Source organism: Phascolarctos cinereus, unplaced genomic scaffold (assembly GCF_003287225.1).
Source record: "Phascolarctos cinereus isolate Bilbo 61053 unplaced genomic scaffold, phaCin_HiC Scaffold_5;HRSCAF=322, whole genome shotgun sequence".
Classification (NCBI taxonomy): domain Eukaryota; kingdom Metazoa; phylum Chordata; class Mammalia; order Diprotodontia; family Phascolarctidae; genus Phascolarctos; species Phascolarctos cinereus.
In genome coordinates, this window is record NW_027555958.1 from 407,623,079 (window position 1) to 407,648,335 (window position 25,257).

At 35.2% G+C, this 25,257-nt stretch overlaps 1 protein-coding gene across 1 annotated transcript in view; it reads left to right on the top strand.

Moving 5' to 3' along the window:
- Positions 1-25,257, top strand: part of ACBD6 (acyl-CoA binding domain containing 6) — a 226,752-nt gene that overhangs the window by 84,453 nt on the left and 117,042 nt on the right. Inside the window, 1 exon segment of the mRNA XM_020984281.2 lies at positions 21,981-22,070. Coding sequence (XP_020839940.2) covers positions 21,981-22,070 — 90 coding nt within the window.

Consider the following 25,257-nt stretch of genomic DNA (forward strand, 5'->3'; position numbering starts at 1 on the left):
TCTACCTTCCTTCTAATCTTAGTTGCATTGGCTTTGTTTGTGCAAAAACTTTTCAATTTAATGTAATCAAAATTATCCATTTTGCTTTTCATAATGTTCTCTATCTCCTGTTTGGTCATGAATTCTTCTGTTCTCCATAGATCTGATAGGTAAACTATTCCTTGTTCTCCCAGTTTACTTATGGTATCAGCCTTTATATCTAAGTCATGAACCCATTTTGACTTTATTTTGGTATATGGTGTGAGATTTGGGTCTATGCCTAGTTTCTGCCATACTCTTTTCCAGTTTTCCCAGCAGTTTTTTTCAAAGAGTGGGTTCTTATCCCAGAAGCTGGGGTCTTTGGGTTTATCAAATAATAGATTACTATAGTCATTGACTACTGTGTCTTGCATATTTAACCTATTCCACTGATCCACCTCCCTATTTCTTAGCCAGTACCAAGCAGTTTTGATGATTGCTGCTTTATAATACAATTTAAGATCTGGAATTGCTAGGCCACCTTCCCCTGCATTTCTTTTCATTAGTTCCTTTGATATTCTGGACCTTTTGTTTTTCCAAATGAATCTTGTTATTATTTTTTCTAACTCTATAAAATAATTTTTTGGTAGTTTGATTGGTATGGCACTGAATAAGTAAATTAGCTTAGGTAGGATTGTCATTTTTATTATATTAGCTCGGCCTACCCATGAGCAACTGATGTTTTTCCAATTATTTAGATCTGATTTTATTTGTGTGAAAAGTGTTTTGTAATTGTGTTCATAGAGTTCCTGGGTTTGTTTTGGGAGGTAGACTCCTAAATATTTTATAATGTCTACAGTAAGTTTAAATGGGATTTCTCTTTCTATCTCTTGCTGTTGGGCTTTGTTGGTAATATATAGAAATGCTGATGATTTATGTGGGTTTATTTTATAGCCTGCAACTTTGCTAAAGTTGTTTATTATTTCAAGTAGTTTTTTACTTGATTCTCTAGGATTCTCTAAGTATATCATCATGTCATCTGCAAAGAGTGATAGCTTTGTTTCTTCTTTGCCTATTCTAATGCCTTCAATTTCTTTTTCTTCTCTTATTGCTAAAGCTAAGTTTCCAGTACAATATTGAATAACAGTGGTGATAATGGACATCCTTGTTTCACCCCGATCTTATTGGAAATGCTTCTAGCCTGTCCCCATTACATATAATGCTTGCTGAAGGTTTTAGATAATGCTATTTATTATTTTAAGGAAGACTCCATTTATACCTATGCTTTCTAGTGTTTTTAATAGGAATGGGTGTTGTATTTTATCAAAAGCTTTTTCTGCATCTATTGAGATGATCATGTGGTTTCTGTTGGTTTTGTTGTTGATATGCTCAATGATGCTGATAGTTTTCCTAATATTGAACCAACCCTGCATTCCTGGTATAAATCCTACCTGGTCATAGTGTATTATTCTTGTGATAAGTTGCTGCAATCTACTTGCTAGTATTTTGTTTAAAATTTTTGCATCTATATTCATTAGAGAAATTGGTCTATAATTTTCTTTCTCTATTTTGACTCTTCCTGGTTTAGGTATCAACACCATATTTGTATCATAAAAAGAATTTGGTAAGACTCCTTCTTCACCTATTTTCCCAAATAGTCTATATAGTATTGGAATTAATTGTTCTTTAAATGTTTGATAGAATTCACATGTAAATCCATCTGGCCCTGGAGATTTTTTCCTAGGGAGTTCATCAATGGCTTGTTCAATTTCTTTTTCTGAGATGGGGTTATTTAAGTATTTTACTTCCTCTTCGTTAATCTGGGCAATTTATATTTTTGTAAATATGTATCCATTTCACTAAGATTGTCAAATTTGTTGGCATATAGTTGGGCAAAATAATTCCTAATTATTGTTTTAATTTCCTCTTCCTTGGTGGTAGCTTCCCCTTTTCATTCTTGATACTAGTAATTTGGTTTTCTTCTTTCTTTTTTTAATTAAATTAACCAAAGGTTTCTATTTTATTGGTTTTTTCATAAAACCAGCTCTTAGTTTTATTTATTAGTTCAATAGTTTTCTTAATTTCAATTTTATTAATTTTTCCTTTGGTTTTCAATATTTCTAATTTGGTGTTTAGTTGAGGATTTTTAATTTTTCTTTTTCTAGTTTTTTTAGTTGTATGCCCAATTCATTAATCTCCTCTTTTTCTATTTTATTTATGTAAGCATTTAGAGATATAAAACTTCCCCTAAGAACTGCTTTCCTGCATCCCATAGGTTTTGGTATGTTGTCTCATTATTGTCATTCTCTTGAATGAAATTATTGATTGTTTCTATGATTTGTTGTTTGACCCAATCATTTTTTAGGATTAGATTATTTAGTTTCCAATTATTTTTTAGTCTATCTTTCCATGGCCCTTTATTACATATAATTTTTATTGCATCATGATCTGAAAAGGATGCATTTAATATTTCTGCCTTTCTGCATTGGATTGTGAGGTTTTTATGCCCTAGTACATGGTCAATTTTTGTGTATGTGCCATGTACTGCTGAGAAAAATATATTCCTTTCTATCCCCATTCAGTTTTGTCCAGAGGTCTATCATACCTAACTTTTCTAATGTTCTATTCACCTCCTTAACTTCTTTCTTGTTTATTTTGTGGTTAGACTTATCTAGTGCGAGAGGGGGAGGTTCAGGTCCCCACTAGTATAGTTTTGCTGTCTATTTCTTCCTGTAACTCCCTGAACTTCTCCTGTAAGAATTTGGATGCTATACCATTTGGTGCATATATGTTTAGTAATGATATTACTTCATTGTCTATGGTGCCTTTTAGCAGGATGTAGTTTCCTTCCTTATCTCTTTTGATTAGATCTATTTTTGCTTTTGCTTTGTCTGAGATCAGGATTGCTACCCCTGCTTTTTTTCTTCAGCTGAAGCATAATATATTCTGCTCCAGCCTTTTACCTTTACCCTGTATGTGTCACTCTTTTTCAAATGTGTTTCCTGTAAACAACATATTGTAGGATTATGGTTTTTAATCCATTCTGCAATCCTTTCCGTTTTATGGGAGAGTTCATCCCATTCACATTCACAGTTATGATTACTATCTGTGTCTTTTTCTCCATCCTTTTCCCCCTATTTATGCTTTTCTTTCTCCTTTTTCCTTCCCCCCCACTAGTGTTTTGCTTTTGACCACCGCCTCCTTCAGTCCCTCCCCTTTTATTATCCCTTTCCCTTTTCTTCCCTTTAGTCTTACTGCTTCTTCCCTCCTTCTTTCTTCTCCCCCCCTCTTTTCTTTCCCCTTTTCCCTCCTACTGCCTATAGGGCAAGTTAGATTTCTATACCTAACTGATTATATTATGCCCTTCTTGAGCCAAATCTGATGAGAGTAAGGTTCAAACAATGCTCCCCCCCCTTCTTTCCCTCTGCTGTAATAGGATTTTGTGTCTTTTCCTGTAATGTAATTTACCCTTGTCTGCCTCCTCCTTTCTCAGTACATTTTCTAAGATCAGATTGATCCACTTATTTGGATCCATTTAACCCACTTGATTAGATTTTTTTTTATCATTACATCAAAGTCAACTAATATCCACCCTCTTTATGTATACTCCTTTAACAAGGTGTAATAACAATACAGTTCTCAAGGGTTGCAAGTCTCATATTCCCTTGTAGGGGTTTAAACAGCCCCCCCTTATTAACAACATATTGTATCTTCTGTCCCATTTACCTTTTTAAGTCCTTCTTGAGTCCTGTACTTGAAGATCAAATTTTTTGTTGAGCTCTGGTCTTTTTATCAGGAAAGTTTGGAAGTCTCCTATTTCATTGAATATCCACCTCCTCCCTTGAAAAATGATGCTCATTTTTGCTGGGTAATTGATCCTTGGCTGCATTCCAAGCTCCTTTGCCTTATGGAATATCATGTTCCATGCCCTGCGGTCTTTTAATGTAGAAGCTGCAAGGTCCTGTGTAATCCTGACTGTGGTTCCATGATATTTAAATTGTTTCTTTCTGGCTGCTTGCAGCACCTTCTCTTTCATCTGGTAATTTGGGAATTTTGCTATTATGTTCCTTGGCATTGTCAATTTGGGATCTCTTTCAGGTGGTGATCGTGGATTCTTTCTATGGTTATTTTCCCTTCTGGTTCTAGGACTTCTGGGCAGTTTTCCTTTATGATTTCCTGAAAGATACTGTCCAGGCTCTTTTTTTCATCATGATTTTCAGGTAGTCCAATAATTTTTAAATTGTCTCTCCTGAGTCGATTTTCCAGGTCGGTTGTTTTATTGATGAGGTATTTTACATTTTCATCTATTTTTTCATTTTTTTGTTTCTGTTTGACTGATTCTTGCTCTCTCATAGAGACATTAGTTTCCATTTGTCCAATTATAGCTTTTAACAGATTGTTTTCTTCTGTTAGTTTTTGTACTTCCTTCTTCAACTGGCCAATTGTGTTTTTTGGGACTTGTTTTTTCAGTGTACTCTTCTGTTAGTTTTTGTCCTTCCTTCTTCAATTGGCCAATTGTGTTTTTTAGGGACTTGTTTTCTTCAGTGTATTTTTTTTTCAAAATTGGCCAATTGTATTTTTGAAGGACTCTTCTACCTCTCTCATTTGACTATTAAAATCCTGCTTGAGCTCTTCTAAGAAGGCTTTTTGGGCTTCAGACCAGTTCATATTCCCTTTTGTTGTTGCAGATGTGGGTTTGTTGACAATGTTGTCCTCTTCAGAATTTCTGTCTTGATCTTCACTCTTCTCATAATATGAATCTATGGTACTTTCTTTTTACTCATGGTGTTTCTTTATTCCCTGGCCTTTAAAGAGATTGAGCTCTCCTGCTGGGGAACAGAGGGTACTGACCCAAGCTTCTTGTGTTGGGAGCCTAGGTCTTGGTCACTGGCTTTGTGTGCTGGGGCCTCTTATGCTGGCAATTGGAGGCTGTAGGTTTCTGGCAGCTTACTGTTGGGCTGGAATCAGCAAGGCTGGAACTTTCAGGCAATTCTAGGTTGCCTGCTTTTCCTTTCCTTTAGCTTTCTTCAGCTCCTTTTAGATGGGTGCTGCAGGGTGTTTATCTGCCTGGGGCCCCTGCAGTGTTTCTTCTAGTGCACTGGGAGATTCCTATGCAGTAGAGTGCTGAGGCACCTGGTGGTTTTCTGAGCTGGTTTCCACCGGTTCCCCCTCACTGAGGCACTCGAGGTCCAGGTGTTGGTGTTTGCCTGCTCTACCACCTGGGCTTCAGGATTTCTTCACAATTGGAGGTTCTGAGAGCTCACCTGGTGTTGGGTTGGAATCAGCAAGGCTGGCTTTAGGTTGTTTCTTCACCTCCTTTCAGATGAAAGCTGCAGGATACTTATCTGCCTGGGGCCTTTTTTAGACTTGTTTGCTGGGCTGCTGCACTGCTGCTCCCTGTCTTTCTTCTAGTTCAGCTGTTCCAGGGTTTGTTGTTTTTTTTCTGGGGTGATATTTTCTGGGTTGTCAGAGGTTGGTAGGGGAGAGTGAGAGTGACTACCTTTTCACTCCGCCATTTGGGTCCCGGAAGCAGAAATTGTCTCAAATTTCTTTACACTCACTAGTCAGATGTTCTTCCTAAAGTATATGTATGACCATGTTGCATCCCTCCCAGTCCCCTTTCCCCATTCAGTAAACTCCACTATCACCTCCAGGATCAGATATCCGTTTGGCTTTTAAAGCCCTTTACAACCTGATCCCTTGCTACTTTTCAGTTTTCTTACACCTTACTTCCCTTACATACTCTGTGATCCAATTACATTGGCTTCCTTGCTGTTTCTTGCAGAAGACACTCTGTCTCCTGACTATGAGCATTTTTACTGATTGTCCCCCATACTCATCACTGCGTCCTGGCTTCCCTCATGTTTCATTTAAAGTTCTACCTTCTGCAAGAAACCTTTTCCAGTCCTCTTTAAGGCTAGCATGTTTCCTCTGTGATTATCTCCAATTTATCCTGTATATAAGCTCTTTTGAGAACAGAGACTATCTCCAGAATTTAGCACAGTACCTGGCACATAATCAGTAAACATTTATTGAGTTCCTACTACATGCTAGACAACATGCTAAATGCATAAGCACTTAACAAATGACTTTTGACTTGACTTAGTAATCCTAGTAATTCTCTAGGAGAGCTGCTGATCTACATTGGTAGTGGGAGTTTTTTCATCCAAAGATCTGCTAATGAAAAATCTCAGGTACACTCACACATACAGAGAGGGTGAGAGAGAGAGAAAATAATTCCTAGGTTAGACCCTATTTAAGTACTTTCTTGATGGTATTGAAAGTAATTTTATGCCTTAATGGGAATTCAGACCTGTATTAGGTGATTTATTTTTTGATAATAGACATTCTGTCATTTAGGCATTCCATCCACAACCACCTTCCCCAAATTCTTTCTTACTGAGGTGATTATTTTAATGATAATAACAATAGCTTTCATTTAAATATGGTTTTTTTTAGGGTTTACAAAATACTTTCCTTTCAGTAAGGCTGTGAAGTAAATTGTGTCATGTTACCTTTTGTTATTTTTTATTGTTTTATTTTATTGGTAAGGAAACAGACTTACGTTAGATGGCCTTTCTAGACAGTAGTTATTGCCCAGGTTCAAACCCAGGTCTCCTGACTTCTAGTCTAGTGTTCTTTCTACTACATCATACTGCCTCTAATCAACTTGAAATCTCCTTTTCAATAAAGACATTTCACACAATGTATTTTCTTTCTCATTTTTATGATGGTATAGTAGTTATCAGTTTTCTCTATGTATTTATTGATTCTTTGGAATGCTTATAAGGATTCTACCTTTCTTACAATTTCATTCCTCCTTTCTTCTTGCTTTGTTTTTAAATAAATCTATGACTCATGTCAGAATGATATTTATATGCCTTTGGCTTGAGGAACTACTACAAAAACTGGCCAAACTGGCAACGATAACCCAAGTGAAACACAGAAGATTTAAGAGGCAGGGTCAGTCTGCAGAGACTAAATTTATGCTTTTATTCAAGATTTCAGGAAGGAAGAAAAATGCACCCTCTTAAATAACTTCTACACAGCAGCATGTACAGTGCTGTGGTAATGTACTTGATTAAAATATTAATTTACTAGAACCTTGACTGGGAGGTACATTATGAATTATCAAATTTTATTAATTTGCATGAATGCAAACAGTGCCATTTAAAAAATCAAAACCATAGCATTTAAGTACACAGAAAATAAAAATTAAACACTGATAATGTAATGAAACTGTTTAAATCCCTTGAGCTGTTCAGATACTAGATAGATACTAGATTACACAAAGCATTTTTACTTTTCTTATTTCTTTTATTATAGAATAGATTCATTACCTCTTGTTTACTTCTCTTCTCTTATTCCAGTCTGTTTCTCTCAGTTTTAGTGTAAATATTGCTCATGAATTAATTTTCACAAGTAGCTTTTAAATACACAGTCTTAAATTTTGTCAGGTTTGTTACCTATCTCTTTCTGGTCGAAGATCTGGTAGATTCCTTAAAGCTGTCTTCATGTGGCTGATGATATATGTAGGTACAATTTTTAATGGGATTACCCTTCTCATTCTTGCTGAACTGCTTGTCTTTAGTGTTCCAGTTGTCTATGAAAAGTATAAGACATAGCTTGACCATTACAGAAAACAGGCTGTACTTTTTCAGTGTAACAGTAACATATAAACACAAAGGACTGATCTACAGTGCCCGGCTATTCAACAATTATGGGAATGGCGTTAATGGACTAGCAGGGCTTGAGAGGAAGAGAGAGAAATTCTAGGTAAGGTTTTGATGTGATGATTTTAGAGCCTGAACTTTTACAGAGGTGAATTCAGATGCATCACTTCACTAGGTTGACTTATATATGATGCATTGAGACATATCCAACAGATCCCTGGACTTGGAATTTCTGGCTCAGATCATTAATAGAGCTCTAATCCTGGGCAGTTAGGTAACTTCTCTCATTACTTTCCTCGTATGGAGAATGGAGAGAATAATATATCTTAGCTTTCCAGGTCATTTGATACTCACGTGAGATAATGTTTATAAAGTGCTTTGTAAACCCAAAGTGAAATAAATGCTAGTTTTGTTGTTAATTAATCCTATATATAATATTTCATTTGCCAGTTAAGTAGTAGCATACTATTAACTCATGTTTTACAACAATGGCACTTTTACACTTGGTTAAATTTGCATTCTTTTTTGAAGGTTTTAGCATTGCAATTGGCAAGAAAATAAATAAAATAATTATAGATTTCTTGAGAGAAACACTAAGGATAATTTTAAAAACTTAATTAAAAATTATTCCTGTATTAAAATGTAAGTATAGACTCATTCAGTAATCTTAATATATAAATTAAAATGTTTTCACTGTTCATATTCATCGTTGGTTGAATAATTTTTTCTTTACCTTTTTTTAATTTTCAATTAAAAGTTATTTATTTTCTCTCTCTACCACCTATTTCCTCAAATTGAAAAGAAAAGAAAAATAAAGTCCTTTTAACAAATTGCATGGTGAAGCATGTCCCAAAATGTTTGTCTTTTTCTGCACCACAGTTCCATAACCATTTTATCAGGAAGTATGGGTAACATGATTCATTGTTGCTCCTCTGGAATCTTGGCTGATTACCTCATTCATGAGAGTTCTTAAATTGTTCAAATTTTTTTTTGGTCTTTATGACGTTGCTGTTGTTGTATAAACTATTATTCTGGTTCTACTCACTTCATTCTGAATAAGTTCATACAGGTTTTCATAGGTTTCTCTGAAACCATCTCTTTCATATTTTGGGGAGCACAGTGATATTCCATTACATTTATATGCCTTTATTTGCTCAGTTATTACTCAAATGATGAACACCATCTTAGTTCCCCCCCTTTTTTTACCCCTACAAAAAGAACAGTTACAAGTATTTTTGTACATATAGGTCTTTTTCTTGTTTTGGAGTATAGGAGTACTAGTGGTTTTAATGGGTCAAAGGGTATGCTAGTGTAGTAATTTTGGTGTATAGTTCTAGATACTTTCCAGAACTGCTGGACCAATTCTTAGCTTCACCAGCAGTGCACTGATATGTGAATCATCCTGCAGTCTCTTCAGTATTTATCATTTTGGGGGGCGATCATCTTTTCCAGTCTGATGGAAGTAAGATGGAACCTCAGAGTTGGCTTAATTTGCATTTCTCTAATTATTAAAGATTTGGATCCTTTCTTGCAAGGGCGGCTGATAATTTGGGTTTCTTCCTTTGAAAGCTGACTTTTCATATTATTAAGCTATTTATTGAAAAATGGTTGTGATTTTTATATATATGTGTGTATGTGTATATGTATGTATTTGAATTAGGTCATTATATATCTTGGAAATTAGACCTTTATTAGAAAATCATAATGCAAAGAATTTTCCCATTTACCACTTCCTTTCAAATTTTAATGTCATTGATTTTATTTATGTGAAGGCATTTTAATTTTATGTAATCACAATTGCCTATTTTATCTTTGATCATCTCTGTACCTTGTTTGGTCATGAAATCTTTCCCATCCTGATCTGAAAGATAATTCTTCCTTGCTTTTCTAATTTGTTTTATAATGTAACTTTTTGTGTCTAAGCCACATATTTGGTATTTATCTTGGTAAATGATAATAGGGTATTATTGTTCTAAACCTAATTTGTACCAGGTTGCTTCCTATTTTTCCTAGTATGGTTTTGTTTGTTTGCTTTGGAGTTAGTGAGTACTTGTCCCACTAGGTAGGTTCTTTGGATTTTTCAAATACTTGGCCACTTGAGTTTGTTTGCTTTGATATGTTGTGTATGTAATTTGTTGCACTGATTGACCTATCCATCTTTTAAACAGTACTCGATGATTTTGAAGATTACTGATTTGTAGTATAATTTGAAATCTGACATGGACAGGCCTCCTTTCTTCTCACTTTTTTCATTATATCCCTTGAAATTCTTGACATTTTGTTTCATTAACTTCATTATTATGTTGTCTGTTTCAATAAAGTAATCCTTTGGTAGTTGATTGGTATGGCATTAAGTAAATTACTTAGATAGTATTGTCATTTTTATTATATAGGCATTGCCTATCCATAACCAATTAATAGTTCCTCAATAATTTGTATGTCTTTTATTTCTATAAGTAATATTTTGTAGTTGTATTCATAAAGTTCCTCTGTGTGTGTTTCTTCATTTATATACTTTTTTTTTTTTTTGGCGAGGCAGTTGGGGTTAAGTGACTTGCTTAGAGTCATACAGCTAGTGTCAAGTATCTGAGGCCAAATATGAACTCAGATCCTCCTGATTCCAGGGCTGGTGCTATCAACTGTACCACCTAGCTGCCCATCATTTATATACTTCTAAGAATGTATTTTTTTCCCCCAATTACATGTAAAAACAAATTTTTTAAAGATTCATTAATTCATTTATTTTTAGTTTTCAACATTCACTTCCACAAGATTTTGAGTTCCACATTTTCTCCCCATCTCATCCCTCCCCCAGCCACAAGACAGCATGCATTCTGAATACCCTTTCCCCTAATCTGCCCTCCCTTCTATCTCCCCCCCTTTCTCTTATTCCCTTCCTCTTCTATTTTCCTGTAGGGCAGGATAGATTTCTAAACCCCTTTGCCTTTGTATTTTATTTCCCAGTTGCATGTGAAAACAATTTTTTAACATTTGTTTTTAAAACTTTGGGTTCCAAATTTTCTCCCTTTCTCCCTCCCCACCCACCCTCATTGAGAAGGCAAGCAACTCGATACAGGTTATACTTGTGTAGTCATGCAAAACACGGTCCATAGTAGTCATGCTGTGGAAAACTAACTTATTTCCCTTCATCCTATCCCGCCTCCCATTTATCCTATTCTCTCATTTGACCCTGTCCCTCCTCAGAAGTGTTTGCTTCTGATTGCCCCCTTCCCCAGTCTGCCATCCCCTCTATCATCTCCCCAGTCTCTTATTCTCTTCCCCCCTATTTTCCTATAGGGTAAGATAGCTTTCCATACCCAATTGAGTGTGTGTTATTCCCTCCTTAAGCCAAATCTGATGAGAATAAGATTCACTCATACCCTCTCACCTTCCCCCACTTCCCTTCCACTGTAAAAGCCTTTTTTATCTGTTTTAGGTGAGATAATTTACCCTATTCTACCTCTCCCTTTCCCTTCCCAGTGTTGTCCTCTCTCACTCCTTAATTTTATTCTCCAGATATCACCCATTCATCTTCAACTCACTCTGTGCCCTCTATCAATCTATGTATATCTATCTATATATAATATATATATATAATTTTTTCCCCCTCCAACTACCCTAATACTGACAAAGGTCTCGTGAGTTATAAATATCATCTTTCCGTGTAGGAATGTTAACAGTTCAACCTTAATAAATCTCTTATGATTTCTCTTTCCTGTTTATCTCTTCATATTTCTCTTGAGTCTTGTATTTTGAAAGTCAAATTTTCTATTTAACTCTGGTCTTTTCATCAAGAATGCTTGAAAGTCTTCTATTTCACTGAATTTCCATTTTTTCCCCTGAAGGATTGTACTCAGTTTTGCTGGATAGGTGATTCTTAGCTATAATACTATCTCTTTTGCCCTTTGGAATATCATATTCCAAGCCCTGCAGTCCCTTAACGTAGAAGCTGCAAAATCCTGTGTTATCCTGATTGTGTTTGCACAATACTTGAATAGTTTCTTTCTGGCTGCTTGTAATATTTTCTCCTTGACCTGGGAACTCTGGAATTTGGCTACAATATTCCTAGGAGTTTTCCTTTGGGGATCTCTTTCAGGAGGTGATCTGTGGATTCTTTCCATTTCTGTTTTACCCTCTGGTTCTAGAATATCAGGGCAGTTTTCCTTGATAATTTCTTGAAAGATGATGTCTAGGTCCTTTTTTGATCATGGCTTTCAGATAGTCCAGTTATTTTTAGATGATCTCTCCTGAATCTGTTTTCTAGGTCATTTGTTTTTCCAATGAGATATCTCACATTGTTTTCTGTTTTTTCATTCTTTTGGTTTTGTTTTACAATGTCTTGATTTCTCATAAAGTCACTAGCTTCCAGTTGCTCCATTCTAATTTTTAAGGCAGTATTTTCTTCAGTGAGCTTTTTGAATTCCTTTTCCATTTGGTTAGTTCTGCTTTTCAGGGCATTTTTCTCCTCATTGTCTTTTTGGACCTCTTTTGCCATTTCGGTTAGGCTATTTTTTAAGGTGTCATTTTCTTCAGTATTTTTTTTTGAGTCTTCTTTAGCAAGCTGTTGACTTGTTTTTCATGATTTTCTTGCATCACTGTCATTTCTCTTCCCAGTTTTTTCTCTACTTCTTTTACTTGGTTCTCAAAATCCTTTCTGAGCTCTTCCAAGGCCTGGGACTGATTCATATTTTTCTTGGAGGCTTTGGGTGACTTTGTTGTCCTCTTCTGGTTGTGTGTTTTTATCTTCTTTGTCACCAAAGAAAGATTCTGTGGTCTGACTTTTTTTTTTTTTTTGCTCAGTTCGGCCATGATCCCAGCCAATTACTTGAGTTTTAAACTCTTTGTTAAGGTAGGGGTCTGCTTCCACTGTGGAGAATGTAGTGTCCCAAGCTTTGGGGGTTTTGTGCAGCTGTTTTCAGAGATACTTCTTCTATGGACCTGTAAATTTTTAGTTCTTCCAATGTGGTATGATAAGGGACCTGGCCTGTGCTCTGGTCTGTGAGTGACCACAAGCACTCTTTTCTGCCTTGGAACTGTGAGGAGGATTCTCTCTTACTGCCACTACAAGCTCTACCACACCAGCACTCCTCCTTGCCCCAGGACTGCCACCCAGAACTGTGACCCAGATCCAAGCACAGACAATAGAAGAGAATCCTGTCTCAGGACCAGCAAAGAGATCCCTGTAATCCACCTCTAATCAGCCACCCGATTCCCCCTCTGTCTGTGGGCCGAGCTCCCAAAGCAGCCGCCGCCTCCATCCTGGGCCTACACCAGGGCTGGGGCCCAACCTTGCTTTTTTCTCACCAAGGTCCTTTCCTACTGACCTTCTAAGTTGTCTTTGGTGTTTGTTGGTTGAGAAGTCTGGAAAGTGCCACAGCTGCCCGTGATTCAATCCCCTGAGGCCTACTCCAGGTTCACTGAGGCCTGGTCTTTGCCTGTGTGCCCATGCTGAACTGTGTTCCTCTTCCCGCCTAGTACAATACACCTTTCTAACAACCATCTAGGTTGTCTTGGGCTGGAGATTTGTTTCACTCTGTCTTTTGGTGGGTTCTGCTGCTCTAGAATTTGTTTAGAGCCATTTTTTACAGGTATTTGGAGGAGTTTAGGGGAGAACTTAAGCAAGTCACTGCTTTTACTCTGTCATCTTGCCTCCGCCCCTAAAAAATTTTTTTAAATGTATTTTATGTATTCTGTAGTTATCTTTTTCTTTCTTACTAATAGATTTTGTTGGTAATTGACAGAAGTGCTAATGATTTGTGTGTGTTTGTTTTACATACAACTTTGCTGAATTTAATAATTGTTAAGTGTGTTAGTTGATTTGCTAGGGTTTTTTAAGTGAACCATCATAAGATCTCCAGTAACAATAATCTTGTTTCCACTTTGTCCATGTTTATTCCTTCAGTGTTTTTTCCTTCCTTATTGTTATAGTCAGTATTTTAGCCATATATTAAATAATAATGGTAATAATGGAATCCTTGCTTTTACTTCTGCTCTTGTTAGAAAGGCCTTTGTTTTATTCCCTCTATGTATGATACTGCCTACCATATTAAGGAAAAGTCTGTTTATTTTTTTATTCTTAGTGCATTAATAGAAATGTGTGTTGCATTTTGTCAGAAGCTTTCTTTGTATTTATTGATATAATCATGGTTTTTTGTTATCAACATAGTCTGTTATGCTTATAGTTTTCTTAATTTTGAACCAAATCTGTATTTCTAGTATAAAGCTAACCTAGTCAAAGTGCATAATCTTTTTGATACGTTGCTATGGCTTCTGTTAATATTTAATTCAAAATGTTTACATTAACATTCAGAATATTGGTCTGTAGTTTGGGTTGGTCCTTGGTTTAGATATCAATACTATATTTGTACCAAAGAAAGAATTTGGTAGTATCTCTTCTATTATTATTTTTGTAAACAATTCATACAATATTGAAATTAATTGTTTTTTGAATGTTTGATAGAATTTGCTTGCAAATCTATAACCTGCCCTGCCCCTGTGGGTCATCCCCCCCTCCCCCGCACCTTTGGTACTTCATTTATAGCTTTCTGTTTCTTTTTCTGAGATTGGGTCATTTAAATTAATGACTTTTCCTGGTTGGGCACAACTAACTGAAATATTAAGGGTAACTTTTCAAATTGAACTACATTTTAAAAATTAAAACCATCATATATATATATATATATTTATTTATATATATAGTGTTACATATTATATATCCATACACACATAACTGGCTTCAAGGTAAAGGATTGTTACAAGCAACACCTTAAATATGAAGGACTAATTTTTACTTTCTAGAAAGCATGTAAGTAATACCACTTAACAGGGTAGCTAGCTCCCTGAACTTTCAAAGCACTTTTAAGTCATTTATCTGTTTAAGGTAGGTCAGTATTAACTAACAGCCTTTGTTAATAGGTGATAATTCTTTTAATTTTACTTTGCTGTGCTGAAAATGTATTTGGAGATCTCTAAGTGCTACATTTGGTCTGCTGATTGTCCAGTAAAGATTTTTAAAGGTCTTCTTTCATTTTTTTTCCTGTTCTTTGATTTTTTCACCCCTATTCCTTAAATGCTTATTGTGGATAAATAAAAGGGAATAGAGAAAAAGCAAAACTGATCTAGATTTTAGTTAGCAGCAATAAAACTTTAATTTCAGAATTGATAATGGATTGGTTTACATAGATGTACAAAAATTACATGAAAATCATTATGCAAATAAGTACTAGCAGCTCTATTTACTGTTTTGCCCATTTGGTTAAAATCTGTGGTGTTCAGACCAGTAGCACTTTGTATACCAGCTCACTGAAGTTTGTAGATTTTCTCTTTTTATAATAAGATGGAATGTGCTGTAACAAAACAATTGGGACCTTTTGTGGTTTGTTTAAATGATCTAGTTGCTAAATGTATGAAGTATTAAAATTTTTGCTAAAATTTTTTTTTTGCTTGCTTTTGGGCTTGCATAATACTATGTAAAAAACCTTTAACAAGTACTAATGTGGATATCTTCCAGAGCTCCTACAGAAAGTCATTGTCCAAGAATTCGTTCTCATTCAAGGTTAATTAGTGCACCATTAAAATAATGTGTTACAAAAATTAATTACACATTGGGTCAAAATGTGTGTTAAAAAGCTTAGTGCAAATGTCTGAAGCACATCATCATACTTCAAACAATGTTATATATGTGCCACTGTTCAGGAAAAAATATCCAAAATGAAAATCACTAGTAAGGTCCAGTCATAGGTGTTTCCCCTAAAGTAAATTTTTGGCACTGCATATGGGAAATTTAACATATAACTCCTATTAACAGTAAAATGAGTTGCTTGTCTACTTCCTTATAGTAGTTCCTAAAGATTTATGAGCTAGCGTTTCTTATCTTAACCTTTTTACATTTTATAGTTAATAACAGAGAACCTTAGCAGATGTTTATTAAGAACTTAGGGAATGTACTGTATGTTTTTTGTTTTGTTTTTGTAAAAAGTACAAGTTATGTTATGGTTTCTTAACTAAAATAATAAATCTGATAAGTATCTTAATATATAATATGATGCAACATGTTAGATATTATTGTAATTCATGTTAATAGTTTAATTTAGCAGCTATAAAATATACACTTGAAAATTGGAACTGAAAGTGATAGAGACCATATAGTGCCTTCTAAGTTGGAATTTTACTGGATTCTTTTCACTTAAAGAGATGTAAAACATTATCAATTTATAAAATACCCTCTAGTTCATTGGAATGTTTTAGAACTACTCATTAAAGGATGTAATTATTTCTTTGGAAGTTTTTAGAGTTAGTACTCAGAATAACTGAACAATTAGCTGTAATAGAAGCAAGCTATAGGAATATTAATAAAAGAAAATGTTCTTTGGTACCTAGTCACAACAGCAAAATGTTTCTTTGGGAGTTTTTGCATACACTTTGTCTTGACCATTTAATCTTGGTAGTTCTGAACAAAAAATGATTGTGTCTTTTTATTCTGAGAAAAAAATTTTTTATAGAAATATGTATTCCTTTCCATTTTGGATTTTGTGGTGTTTTATTGGAAAGTAAATAGAGATAAATGAGAAATCAGTCAAGCATTAAGTGAAAGCACAAGAAAATTGAGTCTTAAGTTGTAGCACTCTTGTATGTAGTTGTTAAAATTGGATCCTCCTTTAATTTGGTAGGAAGGGTTTGAATGAAAAAAAAAACAAAGGAGAGCTCTTGAGAAGGACTTCTGTATTGTAATGCTATCCAGGGAACATCCTGTAGTTCCTTAATCTTTTCTAAAATCCCATAATTTAGGGCTTAAAATTTAATGTGGAAAAATATTACATTCTTTAAACATGACAGCATTGTCACATCAACCTTTCTTAAAAACAGTGCTACAACATGTCAGTCATTTCATCAGATAGGTCCTAGGTTATTAATATTCTGTTTACTTTTTCATTACGGTGAGATTTTTCACATTAACTAAACTTAGATTCCATTTTATAATACAATAGGATTGGCATCATTATTAGGGCAGTTACATTAATAATAGTGTTTGTGGTAGACAACAATGGTCAAACTGTCAGATATCCTAGTTTTCTCTGATTGGTTAAACATTTATAGTCTATCCATGTTTAGAAGTAGCCTGTGCTGGTACCTGCCCCCTTTAAAACGCTTGCAAATTATATAAATGTAGCTCTTTTCAAAGAGTTTTGGAGTATGAAATTGGAATGTCAAGGTGCTGGAGTGTTTGTTATGTAAATGAATGAGTTTATCTAGTTAAATTTTGATCTCAGTTGAATTTTATGATCATCTAATTTCTTCATATACCTCTTAGTTTTTTTAAAAATAAGCTATTTATGCCTTTTTTTAATATCACCATAATTTACCCCAGTATTCTTTCCTTTTCTCCTTCCAGAAAGCCATTCTGTATAATAGAGTATTTTTATTTATTTATTTTTTTTGGGAGTGAGGCAGTCAGGGTTAAGTGACTTGCACAAGGTCACACAGCTAGTAAAAGTTAAGTGTCTCAGGCCATATTTGAACGCAGGTCCTCCTGACTCCAAGGCCAGAGCTCTATCCACTGTGCCACCTAGCTGCTCCTTAACATAGTATTTTTTTAAAAAAAGAAAGAAAAGGGGAAAAAATCAGCATAATGAACAATGCATTAAAAAAAAACTAAAAATATGTTCAATGCACTACATTTGTGGAATTCTCACTTTGGCAGAGGGTTATATAACACTTTAAGAATTTTAGGGCACTTTATTTAAAATACCTCATTTAATCCTTACAACATCCTTGGGAGATAGGGGCTATTATTAGACATTTTACAGATTAGGAAACTGAGATAGAAAGAGGTTAAGTTTCTTGGTTGAAGTCACACAGCTAGTCAGTGAGGCAGAATTTTATTCAGGATTTTTCAACTCCCAAGCTCAACTCTGTATCCACAGTTTCATCTAACTGCACATATGTGACTTTTCCTAGAATTTTGCACATTTTGTTAATAATAAAAGCTGGCATTTATATAGATCTTTAAGTTTCATGAAGTACTTTTCCAGATATCTTATTTTATCCTCACAACAACCCTGGGAGGTATTATTTTTATTGTACAGATGAGGAAACTGAGACTAATGGAAGTTTAAGTATGTTCCTTAGAGTCACATAGCTAGTCAAAATTTCAGGTCTTCCAGCTCCTGGTCCAGTGTTCTTTGATACCTAGCTGCATCTAGGTAGTCATTGTGTCATTGTATATCTTGTTTTTTTGGTTCTGCTTACTCCACTATGTATCAGTTCATATAGATCTCTCCTTGCTTTTCTGGTTTCATAACTTTCTTAATTTATTATAACTGAGTGATATTCCATTACATTCATGTACCACAATTTGTTACTGATAGACATCTACTCTGTATCCACTTCTTTGATATCACCAAAAAAACCCCAAAAAATCCTGCTGCTATAAACAAAAAAGTTAGAGAAATAGTAATTTTATTTTTATAAATGGCTTCCTTGGGATATAGACCTAATAATAATGGAATCTGTGGGTCAAGATGTATCTACGTTCTAGCCACCATAGTTGCATAATTCTGATTTGTTTTCCAAAATGATTGTACTGATTTAAACAGAGCCACCAACAATGTGCTGGTGTTCTTCTCTTCCCACAATCCTTCCAACATTGACTGTTCTCATTCATTGTCATTTTTGCCAACTTTCAGAGTGTGAGTTAAAATCCCAAGATTGTTTTTATTTGCATTTCTCTTACTAATTGTGATGTGGAGCATTCTTTCATGTGATTGTGAATCCTTTAAATTCTTTTGAGAACCATTTCTGTCCTTTGGCCAATTAGCTATTAAAGAGTGGCTTTTGGTCTTCTATGTAGTTATTTTTTATAAATCTTGGATTCTCAACCCTTATGAGAGAAATTTTATTGAAAGTTTTTTTTCCTGCCATTCGGTTGTTTTCCTTTTTATCCTAGATGTATTAATTTTGTTTATGTAGAAGCTTTTAAGATTCATATAAAGTTATTTATTTTCTTGTTTTGTAATTACTTCTATATCTTGTTTGGTTAAGAATGTATCTCCTACCCATAGCTGTGAAAGGTTAAATGCTTTTCTTCTCATTAAAAAAAATAGTATAATCGTTAAAATTAAGAACATGTATTATGGAATATGATTGAAGGTGTTAGTCTAAATCCAATTTCTGCTTGACAGTTTTCCTAGCATTTTTTTTTAAACATGGAGTTCTTTCTTAAGCAATTTGTATTTTCTGGTTTATTGAAAAATGGGTTAAAGTACTGTTGTTTCTGATTCTTCCTCATCCAGTCTGTTCCATTGATGTTACCTTTCTATTTGCTTTAAACCAATAACAGATGGTTTTGATGACTGCTGTTTTAATTTATAGTTTGAGGTCTGGAAGTGCTATTTACCTTTTGTCCTTACCATTTGGCATCATTTCCCTTGATATTCTATTTTTTTATATGAATTTTCTTATTTTTTTTTAATCAAGTTCTGTAAAGTATCCCATTGGTAATTTTATTGGCAGAGCATTAAAATTATAAATTAACTTTGATTACATTGTCATTTTTATTATATTGGTGTGGTCCAGCCAGGAATATTAAATATTACTCCAGCTTTTTAAGTTACTCTTGTATTTCTTTAAGAATTATTTTGTAAATGAATCTATTCAAGTATTTTCTACGCTTTGGTAAATTGAGCCAAGATATTTTATGTACTTTATAGTTATTTGGAATGGTTTTTACCTTTCTATTGTTACCTTTTGGATTTTGTCATCATTATATAGAACAATTGATTTTGGAGTATTCATTTTGTAGCCTACAACTTTGTTAAAAGTATTCATTGTCTCAATTAGTATCTTTTCAGATTCTGAAACATTTTCTAAGTAAAGTGTCATGTCATCAGCAAATAAGGATAGTTTTATCTCCTCTTGACCTATTTTCATGCCTTTAATTTCTTTCTCCTGTCTTATTGCTATAGCTAGCATTTCTGTAATTCTATCAAATAATAGTGGGAAGAGTGGGCATCCTTTCTGTACTCCTGTACTTACTGTCAAATGTTGTAGTTGCATATATTTGTTGTTAGTTGTAGGGAGAGGAGATGCTGAGTGAACAAATTAGGGGTTCGGGATCATTAGTCTTCATATTTGTAGTTCATATGGTTTTTACCTCATTTGGATTTTTGGTGTCCTGGACTGGAGACAGCTGAAATTGCTTTCTGTCTTGCATATAATTCTTATTTTGGAAAGGAGAGAGCATAACAAGTCCTTAACTTCCATTTTAAGGAGGGGCATGTCTTCTCACCCATGTTTTCATTCCTTTCTAAGCAACACTTTTACTATGTGCAAGTCATTGTGCTTAGTAATCAGGATACAAAAATTGCAGTAGAGTCACTGATTTCATATTCTAATGGGATTGACAATATACAAATAACTATGTATGTGTATAGATATATACAATCTAAATGGAGGGCAATTTTAAAGGGAAGGGATTAGCTGTCACATTGGATGAAGGGGGAAGAGATGGAACAGTAACCAGAAGCATCCTCCTTCAGAAGATGGAAAGTACAATTTGAGTTGAGTCACTGAACAATCTAAGGAAACTGGGAGGCAGTGTTGAGAAGGGAGAACTTCCAGGCGTAGATGGTTGCCAGTGCAAATGCATTGTCAGCAGATGGAATATCACGTCTGAGAAATAGCAAGTAGCCCAGTGGAGCTGAATTGTAGAAGTTGAAGAGGGAGATAAAATGTAAGAAGACTGCAAAGATTTTAAGGGGCGAGGTTGTGAAGGCCTTTAAATACCAAAAAGGATTTTATATTTGATCCTCGATAAAATGAGGAGCCACTGGAATTTATTGAGTAGAGGGGTACGTGTTGAGACTTATATTTGAAAAAAAAAATCACTTTGGCCTGAGTGGAGGATATATTGGAGTGGGAGGAAAGACTTGAAGCACAGAGACCAACAAGAGAACCGTTGCCTGAACCAAGGTAATGCCTGTGTGGGTGGAAAGAAGGGAATTTATATGAGAGATGCTTCAAGGATAGAAACACCAAGTTTTGGCCACAGATCAGATATGTGAGGTGAGTTAAAGTGAGGAGTTGAGGATGACACTGAGGTTGTGGGCCTGGGTTGAAGGTGGTATCCTTGTGGTTTTGGGGAAAAGATAATGAGTTCTGTTTTGAACAAGTTGAGTTAGGGATGCCTATAATAATCCAGTTGAAGAATTCTAAGAGGAAGTTGGTGATGCATGACCAGTTCAGGAGAGAGATTAATGCTAGATACAGAGATCTCGGAAACATCTGCATAGAGATGATAGTTGAACCCATGGTAGCTGATCCAATTACCAAGAAAGATACTACTTGAAGAAGAGAGGAGGCCCAACAAAAAGTCTTAGAGGATGCCAACAGTTAATGAGCATAACCTGATGAAAATCAATTGAAAGAACCTGGAGGTGGTCGGTCAGGTAGGGTCAGAACCAGGAGAGAGCAGTGTAACAAGAACCTAGGAAAGAGATTATTCTAGAGGAGAAGGTAATCAGCAGTGTCAGAGATTACAAGAGAAGTCAGGAAGAATAAAGACTGAGCAAAGGCCATTAGATTTATTCCTTTCCTCTGTTGAGCTCTAGTGGTACCCTATTACCTCCAGGAGGAGCAAATATAAACTTCTCTATTTGACATTTAAAGCTCTTCATATCCTGACCCCTTCTCAAATAACAAACAAGCAGTTATTAAATCCTTCCTTACTATACACTGAGTTAGAACAGTTCCTAAACTGTTCTAAGTGCTAGGGATACAAAGTAGAAAGGCAAAAGCAAAGATACATACTGTGACCTCAAGAAAGTCACTCTCATACCCTCCATGTATGTTATGATCCATTTACACTGGCCTACTTGATATTTCTTGAACATTACATAGTCTCTGCCTTCTGTACTAGCCCTTCCTAGTCACCCCAATTGCTAATGTCATCCCCTCTCAGATTACCTCCTATCTACTCTGTGTGTGTGTGTGTGTGTGTGTGTGTGTGTGTGTGTGTGTGTGTGTAGTATTTATATGTTGTCTTACACGTTAGAATTTGAGCTCCCTTAGAGCAGGATCTGTTTTTGCCTTTGTTTCTCCAGTACTTAGCACATAGTAAACTCTTAATAAATCCTTGTTTACTGAATACTATTAAATCACTATTTACTAATTACTCTTGAATAAATTCCATAACATTAAATGTGCCAAAATACAAAGAAAATCTGATTTTTTTTCTATTGTTCAGTCCAGTATAGAATAGCCTGCATTTTGGAGGACCCAGGATAGACTGGTTCTTTTAATTTTGTTTTATTGATTATGCTCAAGTATTTTTTCTTTTTTCTGAATTTTTAGGGGAGAGCTCTACTACATTGGGCATGTGACCGAGGACATAAGGACCTAGTAACAGTTCTACTACAATATACAGCTGACATTAACTGTCAGGTAAGGAAGGATGAAATGGGGGTATTTGGGTAAATTTTATGTGGTTCTGTTTTGTGTTCTCAGTTGTTTTGGCAAATAACCTTTTTCCCTTTGTACCATTTCACCTGAAAAAGTTAATTTATTAGTTAGTACTATCATGTCCCTAGAGTTATACTGGGGCAAAATTTTACTTTTGGTTTATCTTCCCTCATGCCCACTTTTATTCCATACTTGTCCTTTCTCTTCATTTGGAAGGATGCTTATCAATATATTCATGATGTTGAGAGCTAGAAAGGACCATAGAGATTATATAGTTCCGTCTCCTAAATAGTGTAATTGAATTAATAGAGAAAACATTTAGTAATGGATAAAAGATCATTAGTCAGCTATAGCTTTAGCAAATAATTATAGTTGTGAGCTTAATTTAATTAGATGAAGTTACTAGATATAGTTCTGTTCAAAAGTTGAAATTATTTAGTATCTACTATATTCTAGGCTTTGGAGATATGAAGACATAAACTAAACATTTCTTTCACTTAAGGAGCTCAAAATATTCAGATTTCAAAACTTATGTATATTGAACTTAAATTTGGCTGGGAATAAATGTAAATTTTTATACTTGGGATACAATACTCAGTAATGCAAATCCAAGAGGGATGAAGCATGATTAAATAATTGTGTGAAAAAGACCTGGGAGTCGTAGAAGACCACAACCTGTATAGGAGTCAACAGTTTAATAGAGTTGGCAAAAATACCAACATTGATCTTAACCTGTGTGAATAGAGGAGTGCTACCTTGAATGAAAATAATGGTCCCACTGTGTTCTGTACTTGTCAGATGATATCTAAAGTATTTTCAATTTTAGGAAGAGGAAGCTAACCAGGATTGTGTTATGGCTAGAAATCATGGTATAGGATGATTTGTAGAAGGAACTGGCAACATTTTTTCTGGAAAAGTAAAGGCTTGGGAAGAGAAGAGGTTATGAGAGGGAAAAACGATAACTATTTGAGGGGCTATAATGTGATGTTCAGTTCCATTCAACAAACATTAAGCACTCAATAGGTATAACACTAGGATATCTAGGTGGTGCAGTGGCTAGAGTGCCAGGCCTGGAGTCAGGAGGACTTACCTTCCTGAGTTCATACCTGGCTTCACACAGTTATTAGCTGTATGACCCTGGGCAAGTAAGTCATTTAACTCTGTTTGCCTCAGTTTCCTCATCTGTAATATAAGTTGGAGAAAGAAATGGCAAACCACTTCAATATCTCTGCTAAGAAAAACCCAAATAGAGGTCAGGAAGAGTTGCACATGACTGAAAAACAGCTGAATAACAACAGTTGGGAAGGTGCAACTCTCATGTACTTCTCCCCAAGTCTTCTCTAGGACAGATGTCACTAGTGCCTGCATTGGATCCTTAGAGGAAGTGGGAGCCTTTCGCCATCCTGGTTGTCTCTGGAACTCTCTCCAACTTAGTAAAGGCTTTTCTAAAATGTGGTGCCCAGAATTGACGTGGTCTGGCGAAGGCAGCGTATGTTAGGACTCTTGCCTCTCCAGTCGTGGACACTACACCTCTCTTTATTTATACTAAGATTTTGTTATCTTTTTTGATGATAAAAATCTCAAAGTTTCCTAAAAAGGTGGAATAGACTGCTTTAGAAGTAGTCAGCTCCTAAATATTGGGTGCCTTTAAAGGGTGGTTAAATAGCTTCTTTTTAGAGATATTTTGGCATTCCTGCTGAAATATGACTAGAATCTAGTCTTAATAAAATGATTTATTCCGTGAAGTTTGGATTCAGTCACAGGGTCACACTTGAAGATCTAACGTCCTTTCTAAAACTGAAATTCTTTGATTTTTCCATTGTGCAGAAGAGAAACAAACAAGGAAGGAAGGAAATAAGCAGCCCCTGCCTTTGAGAAGCTTCCATTCTAATGGGAGAAGTTAAAACACAAAAGGTTGCTGAAAAGCAGGAAGGGTAGGGGATTGAAGGTGTCCTACCCAGGGCCATGGTTTTGATGTCCAGACAAAGTCTAGAACAGTGCCCAGAGAGGAATGAAAGTAAGCAGATTGGGCTACTCACTAATGGGAGAAGGGTAGTGAACCTTGTGAAGAGGCCTCTAGTATTGAGGAACATTCCAGAATGAGCCTATGGTAGAAGTTGCATGGTGGTTTGTTTGTTTTGTTTTAGGGGCATGGTTTTGAAGTCCAGAGAAAGTCAGGATCGGGGCCAGGAGGCCCTGAATGAATTGAAAATCAAAAATATGACATAACTTTTGTCCCTCAGGGATCCTACAGGGTACTGTGGGAGGCAGGACAAATAAATATTGAAGATTCAGAGAATGCATTAAAAAACCTTAGATGGACACAAACTAATACATTCATTCAGCAAAACGTTTATTAGGTGCCTACTATGTACTAGGCACTATGCTAAGCACTGGGGCTACAAATATAGTGAAGACAAATGACGTGAATGAAACTATCCCTACTTGTAAGGAGCATGCGCTCTGAGAAGCAGGAGTACCTTCTGTGTCTTCTCTTCTTGATGTTAGCTTTTCCTTCTTGTTCTAATATTCTTAGACTTTCCTAAATTTCTTGTCTCTTAATTTTGTATTAACTATTACTTGAGGGTTGAAATTGGCCAAGGAAATCAAGTAACCAAGCCTTTTAATTACCAGTTTTACACATAATATTAAATTGCTAGAATTAGTGACGATAATGGTACTCCCTTTTGATTAAGTGGCCTGGCTTTGTGACACCTACTTCCTTGCCTTCTCAGAGGCTTTGTTTTATATAGTTGAAGTAATTGGAAGTCTGACAACTGGATTAGTAGTGTTGTAAAGTATTATAAAGGCAAATACAGGTGACTTTTAATCATCCATTTTTCTAAATATGTCTGCTTTGGAACCAGTCTGGCTCATTAAACTTTAACAATATTGTTTCAATTGTTTTGTTGTTCTTTCAGGTAATATTGTTGTAATATTGTGTGTGTGTGTGTGTGTGTGTGTGTGTGTGTGTGTGTGTGTGTGTAGTAGTTCTTACCTTATTGTGCATCAGTTCATATATCACTCTCTTTTCCCTTATCTGTCCCCTAGTCATAGCTGTGAGAGGTACCTTATCTGGTTCTCTTCTAATCTTTTCATAGTCTGACTTTTTTTCCCACACTTTCCACACTTATTTTTTCCAATTATACGTAAAGATAGTTTTCAACAT